At 36.5% G+C, this 20,975-nt stretch overlaps 1 protein-coding gene across 4 annotated transcripts in view; it reads left to right on the top strand.

Annotated features, from left to right (window-relative positions):
- The window catches only part of CCSER2 (coiled-coil serine rich protein 2), a 201,959-nt gene that overhangs the window by 27,629 nt on the left and 153,355 nt on the right, over positions 1-20,975 (top strand). For 3 of the 4 annotated variants that reach the window (XM_053663911.1, XM_053663913.1, XM_053663914.1), the window contains exons 2-3: positions 6,947-8,399; positions 11,421-11,617. In XM_053663911.1, coding sequence (XP_053519886.1) covers positions 6,986-8,399; positions 11,421-11,617 — 1,611 coding nt within the window. In that variant the 5' untranslated portion in view covers positions 6,947-6,985. The remainder of the gene's footprint in view (positions 1-6,946; positions 8,400-11,420; positions 11,618-20,975) is intronic. The other variant, XM_053663912.1, reaches the window with a different exon arrangement.

The following is a 20,975-nucleotide window of genomic DNA, read 5'->3' on the forward strand; positions in this document are numbered from 1 at the left end:
AAGTTCTTTAGCTTCTACATTTCCCATACTATTCTTACCCTCCCCCTGTCTATTTTCTATCTATAATTTATGCTACTTATTCCCTGTACCTTTTCCCCACTCACCCCCACATTCCCCCATTGATAACCCTCCATGTGATCTCCATTTCTGTGATTCTGTTCCTGTTCTAGTTATTGGCTTAGTTTTTTTTAAGGTTCAGTTGTTAATAGCTGTGAGTTTGTTGTCATTTTACTGTTCATATTTTTTATTTTTTTTCTTAGACAAATTCCTTTAACATTTCATATAATAAGGGCTTAGTGATGATGAACTCCTTTAACTTGACCTCATTCGGGGAGCCCTTCCATTTTAAATGATAGTTTTGCTGAGTAGAGTAATCTTGCCTTTCATGATTTGAATGCTTCTTTCCAGCCCCTTCTTGCCTGCAAGATTTCTTTTGAGAAATTAGCTGATAGTCTGCTGGGAACTCCTTTGTAGGTAACTGTCTCCTTTTCTCTTGCTGCTTTAAGATTCTCTCCTTATCTTTAATCTTAGGTAATGTAATGATGATGTGCCTTGGTGTGTGCTACCTTGGGTCCAACTTCTTTGGGACTCTTTGAGCTTCCCAGACTTCCTGGAAGTCCATTTCCTTTGCCAGATTGGAGAAGTTCTCCTTCATTATTTTTTCAAATAAATTGTCATTGTCTTGATCTTCCTCTTTTTCTTCTGGCACCCCTATGATTTGGGTGTTGGAATATCTAAGAATGTCATGGAAGTTCCTAAGCCTCTTCTCATTTTTTTGAATTCTTGTTTCTTCATTATGTTCTGGTTGAATGTTTCTTTTTTCCTTCTGCTTTAAATCATTGATATGAATCCTGATTTCCTTCCTCTCACTCTTGGTTTCCTGTAGATTTTTATTTATTTCACATAATGCAACCTTCATTGCTGCCTGGGTCTTTTTTATGCTGTTGAAGTACCAGTGAGTTATGGAGCATCCTGATTACCAGTGTTTCGAACTGTGCATCTGATAGGTTGGCTATCTCTTCATCTCTTAGCTGTATTTTTTCTGGAACTTTGAAGTCTTCTTTCATTTGGGTAATTTTATTTTGGTCTGGGCACTCTCATTACATGATAAGGGGTGGAGCTTTAGGTGTTCACCAGGGCAGGACAAATCACTGGTTGCCACTGGGGAAAGGGCCTGAAATGGAACAGTGCCGCTTGCTCCGCTCTCTGCCGGTTTTCAGTCACTTTCCCTTACACCCTGCCCCACAACCTACAATCATATTGGGCCCTTCTGGTGCTGATTCCTGGGTGGGCGGATTTGTGTACGTTCCAGGACCCCAGTGGGTCTCTCCAAAGAATTCTCCTGTGAGGCTGGGAGTTCCTCCCACCGCCACCTTGACTCCCACAGGTATTTTCAATCAATGGTTTGAGACTTTATTTCCCTGCACTGGAACCCTGGGTTGTGCAGTCTCTCGCTCCGTAGTTGTTCAGTCTCTCACTCCCTAGTTGTTCCTTCTGGTTTATCTGCATGTCAGTGTGGTACCGCCCAGTCTGCAAGCTGCTGCCTTGCCTGGTTCTCCAGCTGCTGTCTTTCCTCAAGTCCTCTCCACCTGGCTGCCTATCTCCGCCCCTCCTATCAGTCTGGATGAATGTTTCTTCTTTAACTCCTTGGTTGTCAGACTTCCACACAGTTCAATTTTCTGTCAGTTCCGATTGTGTTTTGTTTTTAAATTTGTTGTTCTTCTTTTGGTTGTGCGGGGAGGCACAGTGTGTCTGCCTACACCTCCATTTGGCCAGAAAAGATTGAGTCTTGATAATGTAGGAAGCCTTTGTAGTAATGCAGAAAGAGCAGGTGAGGGTAAGCACTAGAATTGTGGGATGGAAATAGTGAATTTAGAATCAGTTTTAAAGATAAAATTGGTAAGTAAAACACAACTAACCTTAGGTTGAAGTCTAGAGAAACTAAAATGGAATTTATAAAGTGGAATTATGAAATGGAATCTATTAAATAAAAAATATTTTTTACTGAATATTATTCTGTTATGTCCTTTAAATATATTCTATATAATATTAAACTTAATTTTAAATAATTTGTTGGTTAGATTGAACTGTTAAGTCTTGTTTTGGTATTGAATAGATGGGTTTTATTTTTAAAATTCAGTTTTTAGTTAAAAGTTTTTTAAATGGAAAGAATGTGAACATATGCAAATATATAAATAATAATGATTTAAAGGTAAAAAGAAGCCTCCTTTTACCTAATTCTCACTTCTCTCATGGTAACTACTATTAACAGTTTATTGTGTTTACATATATTTACACACATATCTTTATGTGATATCTATTTCTATCATAAGTTACTTTTATAAAAATGGGATCCAGCGTACAATTCTCAGCATAACAAAAATGAACACATTAATTATGTGTTCCAAAGATACATTCTGTATGTAGCATATAACAAGAAGCAAAAGCATATGAACTTGAAATTATGCTTATCAATCTTTTAGCATTCTCTCTTACTTTGTAATGATCTAATTATATGAACTTGGTTCTTAAAACCTTTCTGAGTCAGTTTCTGTAATAGTAATAAAGAAAGTATAACACAATTAAAATATTAGACAAGCTTACTTATTTTCTGGGAATTTTGGTAATATTCAATTTATATAACTGCATATTTATCTCTCTGTAAGCCAATCAGAACAGAGTTGCTTTATAAGTTTTTATAATATAATTTATTAGTAACCTCCGTAGTTAGGAAAGGCTTCTACACTCACAAAGAAAGGTAAAGACCTTTATGAATTATAGACACATAACCATACAAGCACCAACAGGCCTTATCATTTCCAGCTTTACAATTTTAGCCATGGCTGTAGAGTTAACACAGAAATATAAAACTGGACCTATCCAGATACCAAAAAGCTGTTCTCCTTTCTGTCAGCATGGCATTCTAAGTTGATTTGAGCTCAAAACAGGTACACAAAAGAGATAAATGAACAAGTAACTAATGAATCAGATTTTCCTTTTTGTCTCACCCAACACAGAACAGGTATGTGCCAGGGGTGTCCAGATTTTCTGCATCTCTGGGCCAAAATGGAACAAGAAGAGTTGAATTGGGCTTCAACATAAATACACAAACACTAACAAAAACTGGTGAGCACAAAAATAAAAGATTTTAAGTAAATTTATGATTTTGTGTTGGGCCGCATTCAGCCCGCGGGCCATGGGTTGAATACCCATGTAACCATTAATTTGTTCATAAAGATTCCTAAATGAGAATCTATATAATCAAATTCACAATCATCGTTATCACCAAGGGAAATAGCTTACCATAAAAAAACCCAAACCCCAAAACTAAAAGCAAAAACGAGACAAAATTAGAAGAGAAGCAAATTAAAATGAGAAAGACAGAGTTAGCAAAGTTCTGTTGCTGTTCTTAATTCACTTCTGGAAGATATAGCCATATCTGGGCTTAGGCTGTGATGTGTACCATTCTGGCAAAGAAATGACCCAGCTCTGTTGGGTGAATCTACTGGGAATCTTGGTGGAATTTCCAAACTGTTAGAGGTTATATTTTAGAAAAGAAAAATTTATGACTTCCATTCAGATATCAAATGAACACATGTTTAAGATTTTACTTATCTTATTATTTACAAGGTAGTCAGAGATATTATAGCTGGTTCAAAGGAGAATGCAAAGAACAGGTATATTTAAAGTGAATTTGCAAACGGATACAAGGCTGGCTTCCATAGCCGTGGAAGGAAGTCATCTGTTTAAGACAATTTACTTGCATATCTGTGGACAATAATTATATGCATTACTGTTAATTTTCTATATGTTAACCTCTGTTTTCACAGAGTTGTAAAATAGCCCAATGATAATTCCTGTAGGATTAAATTACCATGGAGGCTCCAGCCATTTCATTGGAAGGATATCCAGTACTCTCTTGCTTATTCCGAAGTCTTAAGATTTTCTTTACAACATGATTTTTTTCTGCCTTTATTCTTGGAGAATTGTCTTTATTTTTTGTATTTTATCAACTTAGCCTCAATATGTATTTGAATCTGTGGTTTAGTTTACTTTTCCTTCTCTTCTGTAGAAGAGAACTTTTTTCTTCTTTATTTTAAGGATATTTTCTATTATGTCTGTGTGCTTTTTCTCTTCTACTCAGGTATCTTACTTCAGCTATACTAATTGTGTTTCTCTTCAGTGTCTGTCCTACATCTTCTGTCTAACTGCTTTGATGTATTTTTCTTTTTTCCCCCTCAATACTCAGGTTATTTTAAGATTTTTATTGTTGCCATCAGTTTGATTTTTTTTGCCTTTGGTTCTTTTTTTGTTGTTGTTCCTTCCCCTACCAAATTTGTTGTTCCTGTTAATTGATTTCTTTAGCTCTATAACTTCTCAGTTTACCTGGTTTGTCTTTTCATCTTTGAGCTTTTGTTTTATTAAATATATGTTCTTCGTAGGTTATTCTCTTTACAAAGAACTCACTGGAGATTTCCTTATTTTCTTTTTTATGTTTTTTTTTCTTTTCAGACTGGGTTCTTCCTTTGTTTTTCATGCTATAGTCATTATTTGTATCTCTCCTTCCTTCCACCCCCTTGTTTATATGTAACCAAACTGCCATTCCGGCTGCCTGCTGCTATGAAAGCCAATACACCAGAAGCAGGTGCTGATGTAAAGAAAAGTGGTTTATTTTTAGGTGCTGGCTACCTGGAAGATGCAAGACTCAGGTCTCAAAGCCCATTCCTACCATCTCAGTGAAGGGAGAGGCGAACAGAACAAACAGATCAAGGAAGGAGGTTGAAAAGTTTTCTATGTAAAGACTAGCACAGTCCATTCTGATAAGGCAAATGATGGTCCAGTATGCATCATCCTGGGTTAGTCATCCTGGGCTTACATCATCCTGATGTTATGTGATCCTGGCTTCATTTTCAAAGGTCAGTCAGCAAATCTCCCAGAGTTAGAATGCCTCAAGGTCGGAGTCTGTATCTTTTGAATTTAGTTCCTAGGATTCTTATACAAACGTGCTCTTCATCTTCAAGCTTATGTCTATTAGAGTCAGCACTTACAGAAACAGTGTCAAAAGAATCCACTTGTTACATATACAGTTGAGTGGCAATTACTTTTTATCTTGGTAGGTGCAGGATTAGACAGCTAGATCATTGTATTTGCCCTGTTGTAACAAGTTACTGCCCCAAGCCTTTTTCACCTTAGCTCTGTTTCCTTCTTTTACTGCACCCCTTGAATATGCCTTGTGTTGCTCTTCCGTATTCTCTTTAGTAGAAGGGTAGAAAGTGGTGTTGGGGGAAGAGCTTTTCCGACACGTCAGGCTCTCTGTCTTTCCTGTTTCTTTAGATTTTGGTAAGTGTTCTCACTCCATCCTGTTGAGGGTGCAAATAATATACTTGTAGTAGCAGACTCTTCCCGTGGTTCAGAATAGTGCCTTGGAAGTCAACAGGTTCTGGTGGCCACTCTGCCTCCGCTGAGATTTCAAAGCTTCTGTGCTGAAGATGTTTCCTAGACTCTTCTAGGGCATGCCAAGTTGGATTGTTCCTTCCAAACCGGAGGATGTTCATTAAAACTTTCAAGTTTTATTAACTCGCCTATTTTTCGCACTAGTGCTCCCAGGCTGTGTAATCAGGCTAGGAGCCAGACCATCTGCACAGAATGTCACTGTCCACTTTTTAAAGTTTAGAGGTACTTAGTTTAAGCAGTTTCTTGTGTGACAGTAGGTGGTGGGTTTTTTGCTAAAAAGAAAAATTATACACACGCATGCACACATACACACATATGCATTTTTTTCCTTCTTTAAAAAAAATTATTGGGGACAAGAAGTTTGGTAATTCTGCTTCACCCTACCATCTTTACTTGAAAGTCTGTATGATTTCCTAAGTATTACTTTTGACATAATTAATAACATATATACTCTAGAAATTATCTAAATTCTTAAGGTCAGGGATGACTTGGAACCAATTTTTAAATTAAAAAAATAAAACTAACAAAGACAATATCATAACATACATAAGTTTAAAAACATCAGTGACCCTTAAACATGTAGTTTTCCTTTTTTTTGCATTTCGCTCTTGTGAGTGCTTTAATGGAACTTAATATAATCTCAGTGAACATATAGGTTATGACCATATCATATTTCTGTTAATGTTAGGGTAAATATTTTAATATTTCCATTTTATCTTTTTAATGTCATTATATCACATAATTTACTAAACAGTTAAATAAAGGACACTAATTGTTTCTAGTTTTATGTTATCGGTGCATTGAATCTTTTTCTCTTTGTTTTATTACCTTTAAAATAAATTGGAGAGGTTGAGATTAATGGACTACTCAACTTTATTAAATCATTATACTTTTTATTCTGACACTAACTGTATGTCTTTTATATTACTGGCTAAAAATTCTTTTAAGATTGTTGCTTAAAATTACAGCTGATATCTCAGCCCTTAATGTCATTAAATTTTTTGGTGCTGTTGTAGTCTTTACCTGTATCCTTCCCATGGCTTGAGTTATGAAAATTTAAACATGTAGTCTAGGTTTTATAAGATCATGTATGCTTATAAATAAACAAAAAGTCACATGTTCATATTGTTAAAGGATATAATAGTACCTAATGTGAAAAAATAAGTTGGATTAAAATTAAAATATATGCTACAGTAGTTTTTTAAAAATATATTCTTTAATAGTCAAATTTTATTATTTCTGTATTTTGCTATCATCATTTATAGATCAGGTATATAAAAGTGTTTATAAAAATATTTTTTATTTTCTTCTAACATAAAGTTATTAATTTAATCATTGCATTCAATATTTATGAGTTCTGTAAGAATCATGAGTAGTGTTGGGGCTTTGTTGCATTTAATATATAAAAATGTTCATTCACATTACGTAATAATCTATGTAATTGTCCTTACTTAGGGATGTGTAATCTGTTTTTTTTTTTTTTCCTCCTCAGATTCTGTTGAATTTTAAGAACAAATGTACATTATAGCTCATGGAAGAAAAAACACAAATCAAGAGTTTTTTGGGTTCCAAGTTGCCAAAGTATGGAACAAAATCTGTAAGAAGTACACTGCAGCCAATGTCAAGTGGGACAGCCGTTAATTTATTAGGAACTTCCAAGAGTAGCAATGTGAAAAGTTACATCAAAAATAATGGCTCTGATTGTCCATCATCTCATCCATTGAATTGGAGACCGGCAACTAAATACCAACTTAGTGCACAAAGTAACGAAGAGTCTAATGATACTCAAAGTTCACATGATAAAGTAATTAATCCTGAAAAACATACACCTGCTCAAGGAATGTTTGCTAAAAATGGGATAAAGGGAGGTTTGAAAAGTGTTTCTTTATTCACATCAAAGTTAGCAAAGCCATCCACTATGTTCGTATCATCTACAGAAGAGTTCAAACAAAAGTCTTTGTCTGGGCCATCTAATTTGGGTAAATTCACCAAAGGCACATTATTAGGAAGGACTTCATATTCTTCAATCAGTGCTCCAAAATCACAGCTGAATGGATTTTTTGGAAATCGATTGGCTGGTAGCATACAAAGGCCCAGAGCAAACTCCTGTGCTACCAGAAGCAGTTCTGGAGAAAGTTTAGCACAATCTCTAGACAATGTTAAATCTCTTACTTGTGAAAAAATGGTAAGGTCACAGAGTTTTTCACATTCCATTCAGAATTCATTCCTTCCACCTTCATCTATAACCAGATCACATTCCTTCAATAGAGCTGCAGATCTTAGTAAGCCTTATCAGAACCAACAGCTGCCCATTAGAGTGCCTCTGAGGTCAACTATGCTAACAAGAAACTCCCAGCAGTCAGAAGTACTCAATGGGAATGAACTAGGGTATGGATTTAATAGGCCTTATGCTGCTAGTGGAAAGAAGTTGGCTATACCAAATGGCCCAGGTATAACTTCCAGTTTGGGTTATAGGATGGCTCATGCCCCTCTGCTGAAATCTAGTCGATCTCCATTTTCTGGGACTATCACAGTTGATGGTAATAAAAATTCACCTGCTGGCACATATGTAGAGGAAGATACTGCACTTTTGGCTAAGGACAGAGCTACTGACAAGGACCAAAAGCTAATTGAAAATGATAATTATAGAACAGAAAATGGCCAGACCATGAAGCATGATGCTAAAATTAGATACTTGAGTGATGATGTGGATGATATTTCCTTGTCTTCTTTGTCATCTTCTGATAAGAATGATTTAAGTGAAGACTTCAGTGATGATTTTATAGATATAGAAGATTCCAACAGAACGCGAATAACTCCAGAGGAAATTTCTCTCAAAGAAGAAAAGCATGAAAATGTACCATCAAAGGATATATTTGATTCCCCCAAGGAAAATGAAAAATCCTTCAGTAAAACTGATGACTGGATAGATATAAGTGTTTCCGGTAAATATTAATATCCTTAAGTTTATATGCTTTCTCCCAGATAATATAACTGAATTTTTGTTATGTGATATGTAATTTGATACATATTGATATGAAACACAATATGATCATGTAAATTTATATTTACATTAATCTTTTATTAATTCCATGATATTATCAATTTCATGGAGGGATGAATCTAGATAAAATAGTAGTGGGGCAACATTTTTCTTTTTTGTGGCTCTTGCTTCCTGTCCTGTTTTTAACTTTAGAATATCAGTAAAAACATTCTTCTCCTAAAGTATCTTACCTTTGTTCTTTTTTGACTGTCAGAGTTCTTTGGCTACTCCACTTCCTGTACTGTTCTTAACATCCACCTGTCTGTTTTGCACCCACCAATTTGTGCTTCTCAATCCCTGCACCTTTCCCTCTTTCGTCCCTCTGCCTTCCAGGCGATAACCCTCCACAGGGTCTCCATATCTATGGTTCTGTTCCTGTTCTGCTCGTTTGCTTAGTTTGTTACTTGGATTCAATTATTGATAGTTGTGAATTTAATGCCATTTTAATATTCATTATTTTAACCATCTTCTTTTTCTTATATAATTCCCTTTAGCATTTCATATGATAATTGCTAGGTGAGGATGAACTCATTTAGTTTTACCTTGTATGGGAAACACTTCATTTGCCCTTCAATTCTAAATGATAGCTTTGCTGGACAGAGTAATCTAAGTTGTAGGTCCTTGCTTTTCATCACTTTGAATACTTTTTGCCAGTCTCTTGCCTGCAAAATTTCCTTTGAGAAATCAGCTCACAGTCTTATGGGAACTCCCTTGTAGGTAACTCTCTGCTTCTTTCTTGATGCGTTTAAGATTATCTTTTTACCTTTAACCTTTGGCATTTTAGTTATGATGTGTCTTGGTGTGGTTTTTTCTGGGTCCATCTTGTTTGGGACTCTGTGCTCTATGGACTTGTATGTCTATTTCCTTTACCAAATTAGGGAAGTTTTCTTTCATTATTTTTTTAAAGTAAGTTTTCAGTTTCTTGCTCTTTCTCTTGTTCTTCAGGCACCTGTATGATTTGGTTGTTGGTGCATTTAAAGATGTCTCAGAGGTTCTTAAGTCTGTTCTTGTTTTTTTAAAATTATTTTTCCTTCCTTCTCTTGTGATTGAATGCTTTTTTCTTCCTTATGTTCCAAATCATTGATTTGATTATCAGGTTCATCCCCTTCACTGTTGGTTCCCTGTAGGTTTTGCTTTATCTCACTTAGTGCAGCCTTCATTTTTTCCTGAGTCTTTTATGGCATTGATGTACCCAGTGAGTTCCTGGAGCATCCTGATAGAGTTTTGAACTGTGCATCTTATTGGTTGCTTATCTCCATTTCATTTAGTTCTTTTTCTGGAATTTTGTTTTGTTCTTTCATTTGGGTCATATTTCTTTGTCTTCTCATTTTGGCAGCTTCCTTGTGTTTGTTTCTGTGTATTAGGTAGAGCTGCTACTCTGATTCCCCTTCTTAGTATACCTGTTAAGTTGTACTGGGCGGAGCCCTAGGTAATCATGAGGGCCGGGCAACCCATGTCTCCACTCTTGCTCTGTGTTTGGGAGGGCTAGTAGAGGGGACAGTGCCACCGCCTGGCCTCTGTAGTTTTGTTCAGGAGGAAGTTGTCTTCTCACTTGCACTTCACTTTCTTCTCATATGTCACTGGTACCCTTGCAGCTGTTCCTCTGGTGCTGAATCTGAGGGGGTGGGTCTGTGTGAGTCCTGTGTCCGTTTTGGGCCCTTTAAGAGGACGCAGTTTCTTCTGCTACACCAACCCCCATTGGTTTTTACAGCCAGAAGTTATGGGGATTTATCTTCCTGGTGCTGGGACCCTGGGCTGGGTGGTCTGTTCTAGGGCTGGAATCCCTCAGTCCTAAAGTATTCCTCCTTTATTTTATCCACAACACGTGGATGTGAGACTGCCTGTTCCCGTCTCTGCACCACATTTCCACACCTCTGTGTGCCTCTCCGAGTCTCTGCCTCTCCTACCCGTCTGGAGGAATGTGGCTTCTTTAAATCCTTAGTTGTCTGACTTCCACATAGCTCGGTTTTATGACAGTTCCTGAGGATATTTGTTTTGTAGTGTAGCTATATTTCTTGCTATCGTTGTTCATGGAGGTGAGGCATGTTTACCTATACCTCCATCTTGATCAGAAGTCTGGCATACCATTTTAAACTACCTCTGTTCTTAGGATAGTAGATCATTGCTATTTTTTAGGAGTAAAACTGTACCAAAGGATAAATGAGCAGTTATGTCTAATTTAATGACTTTTCTTATTTTAGGAAATTTTAATTTTTTTAACAGAAGACTTGGATTTCTTTCTAGAGCAATATTTATATAGTTAATACTTTCAGCTTAATTTTTTTAATTAAGGAAAGTGAGATAGCATATGTTAAACATTTCTTCTTATTCTTGGTTTTCTTAGCACTAAGTGCCAGAGAAAATTTATCTTTGTGCTCACATAGCCTGAAAGAAGAACAAACTGAAGGGATTGGATAAAGGCATGTGGCCTGGTCAAGGCACTGGGCCATACCTGGAGATGTGTATAACCCTTGACTGTGTGAGAGTGTTCTAGTTAGGAGTGTTTGCCAGAACAACTTTTTTCCTTATAAGGAGGCAACTGTGAGGTTAAAAAGATACACACAGAGGAAGGAGTTCCCTGGCTAGTACTTAAATGTAAGTATCTTAGGAAATATTAAAAGAATATTAGGCTTTACTTACATTTCTTGAGATGTTACAGAAGTGAAAGATGACCCAGTGACTTTTCTTTATATCTATTGAGAAACATTTCAGTAGGTGAAATACCTTTGGGTTTATTTATGGTTTAGAAGTTAGAAAATGCTACAGGTATGAATGCTTTATGCTAAAATTTTTCTATAATATATCAAATTATTATTTTATAATATGTATAAAAACATAATTTGTATTTCTGGAACCTGAGAAATAATTATATTTTGTGAATTAATAACTGTTTCTCTCTCTCTTTTTAAATAACCAATCGAAGACAGGAGTGAATGTACGAAACATAATTCTGGGAATAACTTGATTTCACCAGATGCAGACTACAGAGTTGGTTCTTCATTTGAACTCTCTCCATCTGATAGCTCTGATGGAACATACATGTGGGATGAAGAGGGCTTGGAGCCCATCGGAAATGTCCACCCAGTCGGGAGCTATGAGTCCTCTGAAATGAACAGCATAGTATGTATGGAATTCTATACTCTTTTGGAATGATTTGTTTGCCTTACTGCAGCAGGGGTGTGGTACCTTTTGACATCTCTGGGCCACTCTGGAAGAAGTGTTCTCTTGGGCCACATATTAAATACATTATGACATGTAATCACAAAAAAAAATCTCATAATGTTTTAAGTAAATTTACAAATTTGTCTTAGGCTGCTTTCATAGCCATCCTGAGCAGGATGCAGCCCGCAGGCTGCAGGTTGCACACTCCTACTAGAGAGACTTGTGATATTGATTGGATTATTTTTAAGTTAGTGAACTAACTAGTTCTCCTAGTTTAAGAATGGAAATTTATGTCCATTAAGGGTCTATGAAACATCTGGTCTTAATACACAATAAACCATATATTTGTGTCACATGGCACGGTTAAATAAGTGTACTCTTACACACACATTTGTAATACGAACATATATACATAGAGACATTTGTATTCAGGTTAAGCTAGGCTAATGGTTCTCAAAGTAGAGGGAAGGGCAATGTCAGGAGACATTTTTGGTTGTCACATTGAGGGGTGCCATTGATAAATAAAGGGTAAACAACCAGGAATGCTGCTTAATGTCCTGTAATGCACAGGACAGCACACAGAGCAAAGAAGTATCTAGCTCAAGATGTCAGTGGTGCTACATTTGAGAAACTCTGGCTTAAGCTAGGTTTGGTAACATTGTGCCAACTCTCAGGGGCTTAGCAGAATAAAACATTTTTTATTCTTACAAAGTTTATTGTAGTTATGAACAACTCTCTAGAGCAGCCTCTTAAGTGTTCTAAGCTGTTTTACCTTGAGACTTTACCATCTTGTCACTGTGGTAGAGGAAGAGTGCCTGAGTCTCAAACATGCAATTACTGGCTTTGGCCTGCAGATGGCACATGGAACTTGCACATACAATTTATGACCCAAACTAAGCAATTTTCCCATGTGCTTGGAAGGCGAGGAAACCAAATATGGGTGAGTACTAGAAGACCTGCCATGCATATTTATTTATACATGTGTATTTTAAGAAATGTTGCACATAATGTATATGATATATCACATGTTTAAAGTGTACTTGGTGTGTTTAAAGTGACTCTTGGACTTATTTATTATAAAATCATATAAAATATGATTTTCAGTAGGTATATGGAAAATTGGTAGGCTTTGTGGATATATTAAATTCTAAGTGAATTTCAGGCAATGTAATTTTTTATACTCATATAAACATGTAACTTGGAAAAAATAACCATTGTTACCAAAGGTTCATTAAGTTGCACAAACATAGATTACAGATTTAATTCAGAGAGAGTATCTCTATCCTATTAGATAAAAGAAGTTAAGAAAAGATTCCATTTTAGGGTCTTATGTGCTTATTACTAGGACTTTTTAAAGCAAATGTGATTGAAGTGGAAATGAACATTGTGTCCAGCAGATGGCAACGATAATCCACTTAGTACTTGATATTTCTCAGAAGGTTCACCATATTCAGTTCACCTCTCCTGTAACTTAATGACAAAATAGCTGTTAACAGTTCATATGCACCTGGATTGACCATCTGAGTTTTTAAGATCTGAGGTCTTCTGATCTAAAAGGGGGGCAGTCTGAAAAGTAATGGAGAATTGATGGCAGAAGTTGAAAAGTGTAAGGTATATTTCGATAGTGTTTTCTTCTAAAATATTTGTTTTCTGACCTCTCACATTTAGAGCTACAAAGCCATCTGGAAATTATTCCTGTGCATGATGTGAGGTGGAGGTCAAGATTATTTTTTTTTTTTTTGAAAACTCATCTTTCTCTCTACTCTAAGGTTATATTTGTCATATATTTTTTGACTCTTTTGGTTCATTGGTCTCTTTGCTTATCCTTATGTCATTACTATACTTTTTTTTATTTTATTTTATTTATTTATCTTTAGAGGGGAAGGGAAGGAGAGAGGGAGAGAAACATCAATGTATGGTTGCCTTTCATGCATCCCCTGCTGGGAACTGGCCTGCAGGGAACCAGCCAGCAACCCCGGTATGTGCCCTGACTGGGAATCGAACCTCGATTGTCTAGTTCGCAGGGCCCGCGCTCAACCCACTGAGCTACACCAGCCAGGGCTATACTGTTTTAATTACTGTAGCATTAAAGTAACTATTAACATCTGGTAGTGTAAGTCTTCCATGTTTTTTCTTTTCCAAGGTTTGCTTAACTCACCTTTTTCAATCTATGTAAATATTAAAATGAACCTGTCAATTTCTGCAAGAAACCTGCAGGAATTTTGGATGGGATTACATTGAATTTTTTGCTGAATTTGGGAAAAATTGACATACTATAGCAAGTCTTCCAATGCATGATGTATGTCAATAGTTGTTCTATTTATTTGGCACTTTTTAAAAATTTTTTTGTACTTGTCTGTAAATTTTTGTACATATTTGCTTTATTTTAGGTATGTGATTTTGTTGTTATAAATGGTACTTTAAATTTTTGTTTTCGAAGTTTGTGTTGTGTTTGCAAATATACTTGATTTTTGTATTTTGACCTGTTTTTCCAGTGACCTTGGTAAATTCACTTATTAGTCTACTAATTTGCCTGTGGACGTGAATTCTACATGTACTGCACAATCGTACCACTTGCAAAGTTTCCATTACCCTCCCCTCCCCTTCACTACATTTGTTAGGACCTGTACCATAATGTTGAATCGAAATAATGATAGAATTTGAGGAAAGTTTTAATAGTTTACCATTTGAGTTTCTGTATGTGTGCATGTGTGTTGGGGGTGATTAATATACATCTTTCATCAGATAAGGAAGTTTCCTTTTCATTTACTGAATTTTTTTGTTGTGAGTGAATGTTAATTGTTATCACATGCTTTCTCTACTATTGAAATTATTCAGATTATTATTATTCTGTTATGTGTTGCTGTTAGTGTGGTAGATTGCATTGCTTGATTTTCAGATATTAATCCTCCTTTTCATTCCTGAAATGAATTCACTTGGTTGTAATGTATTATACTTTTAAATGTTGTTAGAATTGGTTTCCTATTACTTTATTTAGGATTTTTGCGCTTATGTTCATTAATAAGATTGTGCACTCATGCTCCCTCTGTCTTTATGTCTCTCTCTCTCTTTTTTTTTTGTCGCATTTGGTATCAGGGTTATTTTGACTTCACAAGTGAGTTAGGAAGTGTTTTCCTGGTCTTTGCCCTCTTTTCAAGAGTTTCTTCCTTGAAGGCATAAAGGAATTTACTAATGAAATCTTTCGACCTTGGAATTTACTTTGTGAGAAGGTTTTTAATAACACATTTTATTTTTAAAATAGATATTGGCCTGTTAAAATATATATGTATATTTCTTTTTGTGTTGGCTTTTGAGAATTTGTCCATTTCATCTGAGTTGTCAGTTGTTGCTGAAAGTTGTTCAGAATTATCTTATTAACATCTTTATAGTAGTGATGTCCACTTTTTCATTGCTGATATTGGTTATTTGTGATCCCTTCTTTTTCTTCATTTCAAAGAACCAAGTTTGGGCTTTGCTAATTTTTGTCTTTGTTTACTATTTTTCTGTTTTATTGATTTTGGCTCATATCTTTATTTCCTTTCTACTTTCTTTTAGTTTGATTTTGTCTTTGTCTTCTAAACTTTTGACATGGAAATTAGAACATTGACTTTTTTCAGCCTTCCCCCTGCAAGTGTATACACTGCTGTCACATAAAGAGAAGGCTTTAGTACATACATAGTAAATAGTGTGTTCAGTAGCACTATAGTAATAAATGTGACAGTGGGCTTCTTCTAATGTGTCTTTAAAATAGTGAATTCTAAGGCATGTTATTTAGACCATATTTAATCTTTTTAACTTTTGATGCATTTACTTATCTGTGAACAATACATAATACTGCTTTGTGTGTTTTATAACTTACTTAAGTGATGCATAATGTTTTGCAGTGTTTTTAATTCAATTTTGTTTGTGTTACACGTGTATATATATTATATGTGTAGCCTATTCATTTTTACTGCTGGATAATATGTGTAATATGCTGTATGGTATCATTTAAATATATCAGTATTTCTCTGTTCCCCAGCTAATGTACATTTGAGTTATTCCTCAGTAATACTAAAAAATATCAAGACAGTAAAGCAGTGAACACTCTTATTCATGTGTCTTTGATGTACATGTCAGGGTTTCTCTAGGATGTAAACCTAGGAATACCATTAACAGATCAGAGGATATATGGATCTTTAGCTTTATTAGATGTAGTCAAGTATCCCCTAAAATAATTCTACCAATTTATGCTTCCCAGCAGTGAATGAAGACTTCTGTTGCTTCTCATCTTTACCCTACTTGCCAATATCTGAGTTTTTAAAAATGTAGCCAGTCTTGTGAGTGTGTCATTTTTAGTTTACATATCCTATTATTGTTAATGTTATCATTTTTCATAATTTACTGGCTGTTTGGTTTCCTTTTATGTGAATTACTTATCTACTTTGCTAATTTTTGTTTTTGCCTTTATTTTATTGGTAAGGAAAAGTTTCTTGTGTGTAAATTTAATACTTAGAGTGTCATAAATAATGTTCTCTCAGCCAGTGGCTCCTAGCTTTGTTTATTGTGCCTTTTACCATACATAGTTTTACATTTTGATGTGATTAAATTATGTTTTTATTTATGGGTTTTGTGTGTTTGTGTGTAAAACAGCCTTTCTGATCCTAGAGCTATACAGGCATTTTTTTTTAATACTGGGAGGCAATATAGCTCAGTGATTAAGAGTCAGGTTCTGGAACAAGCTAAATTAAAAAATTCATCTCTGTCAGGTACTAGCTGTGTATCTTGAATTCTGTATGTTTGTTTCTTTTCTAAAAATTAAAATGGAGATAATATGTCATAGGTACTACTAATAATAGTACCTACTGGTATCTCCAGGGCTGACATTAGAAAGTACAAGCTGGAATGATGTAGCAGTCACATGATACTAGTTTTGAGTATTTTGAGTATCATTTCTGAATAACTCATGGGGTTGCTGTAAACATTAAAGAAGATCATAAAGATAAACTATGTAATGCCAGAGATATAGCAAGAGCTCTGTAAATGTTAGCTATTTATTATTATTTTATTATCTTCTAGTTGTTTAAACTTTTTTTTTTTACATTTAAGACTTTAATCCATCTAAAGTTGGTATGAGACATAATAGTTTACTCTCATTAATATTCCTCCATGATATACTTGGGGAGAAGAATAGACTTAACTTAGCAGTCCTGAGATTGCCTGTTCTTAGAAAGGCCAGCTCTTTCTGGTAAACAGTTCCTTTACAGCACAGGTGGCAAACACAAGGCCCCTGGGCCGAATCCAGCCCGGCACCTTGTTTTATCCAGCCCGGCACCTTGTTTCTAACCAGAGGCAGCACGGAGCTCCTTGCCTCTACTTAAGGAATAGTTACATGTATACAGTCCTAAAATTACGTTGGGCCCTTTGAAGGCAACTGCGAGGCTGATGTGGCCCCTGGTGAAAATAAGTTTGACACTCCTGCTCTACAGTGTTATAAAACTTTACCTGAGTGATCAGAGTGGCTCACTGTGCCTGAAGTGTCAAATAATGTGGCTCATGCTGAGCACATGTTTTTCTACTGAGATTCTGGAGTTTTGGTATGTGCTAAGTAGAAGTGCCCATGTCACTAGCCCCCAATTAAAATCACCAAATGTCTTAGGAACATCTATAATAGATAACACTTTTCATGTGTTGTCCCTGTTTATTTGAGGACTTAAGCACTACCTATGTGATTCCACTGGGAGAAGACTCTTGGAAGCTTTATATCTGATTTTCTTCAATTTCACCCCATGTATCTTTTTCTTTGCTTATTTTGTTTTGTGTTATTTTGCTGGAACAAACCTTAGCTGTGAATAGGATTCTATGCTGAGTCCTGTGATTCTTTTTTGTGAATCACCTGACCTGGGGGTGGTCTTGAAAACTCTGACCAGGTACTGATTCAGAGTTTTCTTTGTTGCATGGCAATACCTTTTTTTTATTCATCATCTTTAATATTTTTATAATAATTCTTTGAAGGAGCTGTAGACTAGTTACGAAGTCCTGTTTCAGATTTGGATGCGTTTCAAAGTAAATAGGTATTGGTAGATTGGGAACGACTTTACTAATTATTATATTCTGCCTGGGAGTCTTGATTTATAGCCATGTATCTATTCAAGATAAGTGAGCAATTTTGAAACTCAATAAACTTTTAATGTCTTTGATATTTAACTTTTTAGAAGGTGAAATATAACATTTTTTCTAGTAGGTATTATCAGAATCATATTGTACAATACTTGTAGAATTTTAGGCAAAACCAGTTTTTTCTCTTGTAAACTCAGTGAGCCATACTCAGAACCATGTTTGCTGCAGTGTTGTAACCAATAGGAGAGCTCTCATTGAAAAGGACTTGGAATGGTTACAATGTTATCGTGATTCTAATCTCCTAACACTGAGATATATAGGAATCGTCACCTGGAGTCATTTTATTTTTGGAAGGATTTTTATAGGAAGCCTAAAGAAGTAGTTGAACCAGATGATCCCTGGAAGTGTCTAGTTTTCTTTTTCTGTTTTATTAGCCTTGACTTATCTTCACATAGTAGGTAAATTTAACCTCCTTATCATTTAAATAGAATCTTTTTCACTTTAAAATTTAGATTCCAACTTTTGCTTGACTATTTTTGACACAGCAGTAAGTAACCGTACCTTCATGTCTTTTTTTTTTTAGTTTCCAACTGTTTAGAGATTTCAGTTATCTTTTTAAAAAAAATTACTTTATTGTTGTTCAATTACAGTTGCCTGCATTTCTGCCTGACCACTCCCCCCTACCGCAGCCAAACCCACCTCCCTCCCTTGCTTCCGCCGCTACCTTTGGTTTTGTCCATGTGTGCTTTATAGTGGTTTCTGAAAACCCTTCCCCCCCATTATCCCCTTTCACCTCCCCTCTGGTTACTCTCAGATTGTTTTTAATTTCAACGTCTGTGGTTATATTTTGTTTGCTTTTTGTTGTTGTTGTTTAGGTTGCACTTAAAGGTAAGATCATATGGTATTTGTCCCTCACCTCCTGGCTTATTACACTTAACATAATGCCCTCCAGTTCCATCCATGTTGTTGAAAAGGGTAGGAGCTCCTTCTTTCTCTCTGCTGTGTAGATTCCATTATCTAAATGTACCATAGTTTTTTGATTCATTCATTTACTGATAGGCACCTAGGTTACTTCCAGCACTTAGCTATTGTAAATTGTGCTGTTATGAACATTGGGGTTTGTAGGTTCTTTGCATTTGTGTTTCAGGGTTCTTAGAATATAATCCCAGGAGTGGAATTGCTGGGTCAAAAGGCAGTTCCATTTTCAGTTTTCTGAGGAAATTCCATTCTGTTTTCCATAGTACCTGCACCAGTTTGCATTCCCACCAACAGTGCACTAGGGTTCCCTTTTCTCCACATCCTCTCCAACTCTTGTTTCTTGCGTTGTTTATGATGGCCATTTCGACTGGTCTGAAGTGGTATCTCATTGTGGTTTTTATTTGCATCTCTCTGATGGCTAGTGTTGCTGAGCATGTTTTCCTATGTCTCTGGGCCCTCTGTATGTCCTCCTTGGAGAAGTGTCTATTTAAGTCTTTTGCCCATTTTCTTTCTTTTTAAGATTTTATTTATTTATCTTTAGAGGGAAAGGGAAGGAGGTAGGGAGAGAAATATCAATATATGGTTGCCTTTCGTGCGTCCCCTGCTGGGAACTGGCCTGCAACCCAGGCATGTGCCCTGACTGGGAATCGAACTGTGATACTCTGGTTTGCAGGCCCATGTTCAATCCACTGAGCTACACCAGCGAGGGCCATCTTTTGACCATTTTTTAATTGGGTTGTTTGTCTTCCTGGAGTGGAGTCGTGTGAGTTTGTAACAGAACAGGGGCCAAGAAAAGTACAGTATACTATTACCAAAAGGACCCCCCCCCACTAGGTTTGCTTGTTTGCCACCAGAGGAAAGATGTCTCTTAATGCCAGAGATCTGTGAAAAGGAAAGGAAATGTTTACTTAAAGCTATACAGACTTAAAGTAGTGACCTAATGTCTTCATTAAAATATCAAAGTCCTTTAGGATACCCACAGACGCACACAATCCTTCCTTCTCCCTCTGCCCTAAACTGGGGTACCGTATCTCAGGAAAAGAAGTAGACATCCATGATTCAGGCTGCCAGCACAATCAGCTGTGTCATTGTTCAGGATCTCCAGCTAATCCAAAGCCATGTGGCACCTTCTCATGGCCCATCAACAGGAGTCTTTGTACCATTCTTCCAGGCAAAGTCTCTCCTAGTTTCTAGACCACGTGGCTAAAGGGAGCACCCTCAAAGGCACGTGGTCTTCCTCTACCAAAGCTGCGGGGATCCCCACTCTGGCAAAGCCGTGTGGTTCTCCCCCTCAATGGCTGCCATGTCTGGGTTTAAATCCTTATACCAGTCTTCCTCTGTACCTCCATTTGTCACTCCTCTTACAATCAGTTATACCTGCCAGCATTCCTGTATTATTCCAAGTTTACTGGGCTGGCATCATGAGTCCGGGCAGGTGTGTAACTATGTCATGAAGCCAATCTTCTCCAAGCTCTCACCCAGACCCTGTCACCTGGGGGAGCTGCCCCCCACCCCGTTTCATCTTGGGTGGAAGTCACTTCCATCCCTCTGGTTCAGAGCCTGGCCACAGCTATTTAACATATCTGTGCAACCAGTTAAAGGTTACAGATATGTTAAATGACCAGGCCAGAGGTTAGCTGCAAGGCTGTTGCTGTACAAAACAGCTCTGCATGTTTCTGCTCCATGTGTCCCTTCCCACTACTCACAACTGTTGGGGGGAAGAGGTTAGGACATCCTGTATATCTTTCTAATATTTCCTGGACACCTTGAGTTCTGACCCCATTCTAAATCCCTATTTGGGGCCCCCCTCCTGGCTGCACACCGTTTCAAGTTCTTTATATATTTTGGAGATCAAACCCTTGTCCAAAGTATCATTGGCAAATATGTTACCCCATATAGTTGGTTCTCTTTGCATTGTGATGCTGTTTTCTTTAGTCATGCAGAAGCTTTTCAATTTGATGAGGTCTCATTTGTTTATTCTTTCCTTTATGCCCCTTGCTCTAGGGGACATATCAGTGAAAATGTTGCTGTGTGAAATATCTGAGATTTTTCCTGCCTATGTTCGCCTCTAGGACATTAATGCTGTCGTGACTTATATTTAAATCTTTTATCCACCTTGAACTTATTACTGTGTATGGTGTAAGTTGGTGCTCGAGTTTCATTTTTTTTGCGTGTAGCTGTCCAGCTCTCCTAACACCATTTGTAGAAGAGGCTGTTTTTACTCCATTTTATGTTGCTG

The sequence above is a fragment of the Artibeus jamaicensis genome, unplaced genomic scaffold (genome assembly GCF_021234435.1).
Source record: "Artibeus jamaicensis isolate MK-2021 breed Jamaican fruit bat unplaced genomic scaffold, CSHL_Jam_final contig_332, whole genome shotgun sequence".
NCBI classification, from domain to species: domain Eukaryota; kingdom Metazoa; phylum Chordata; class Mammalia; order Chiroptera; family Phyllostomidae; genus Artibeus; species Artibeus jamaicensis.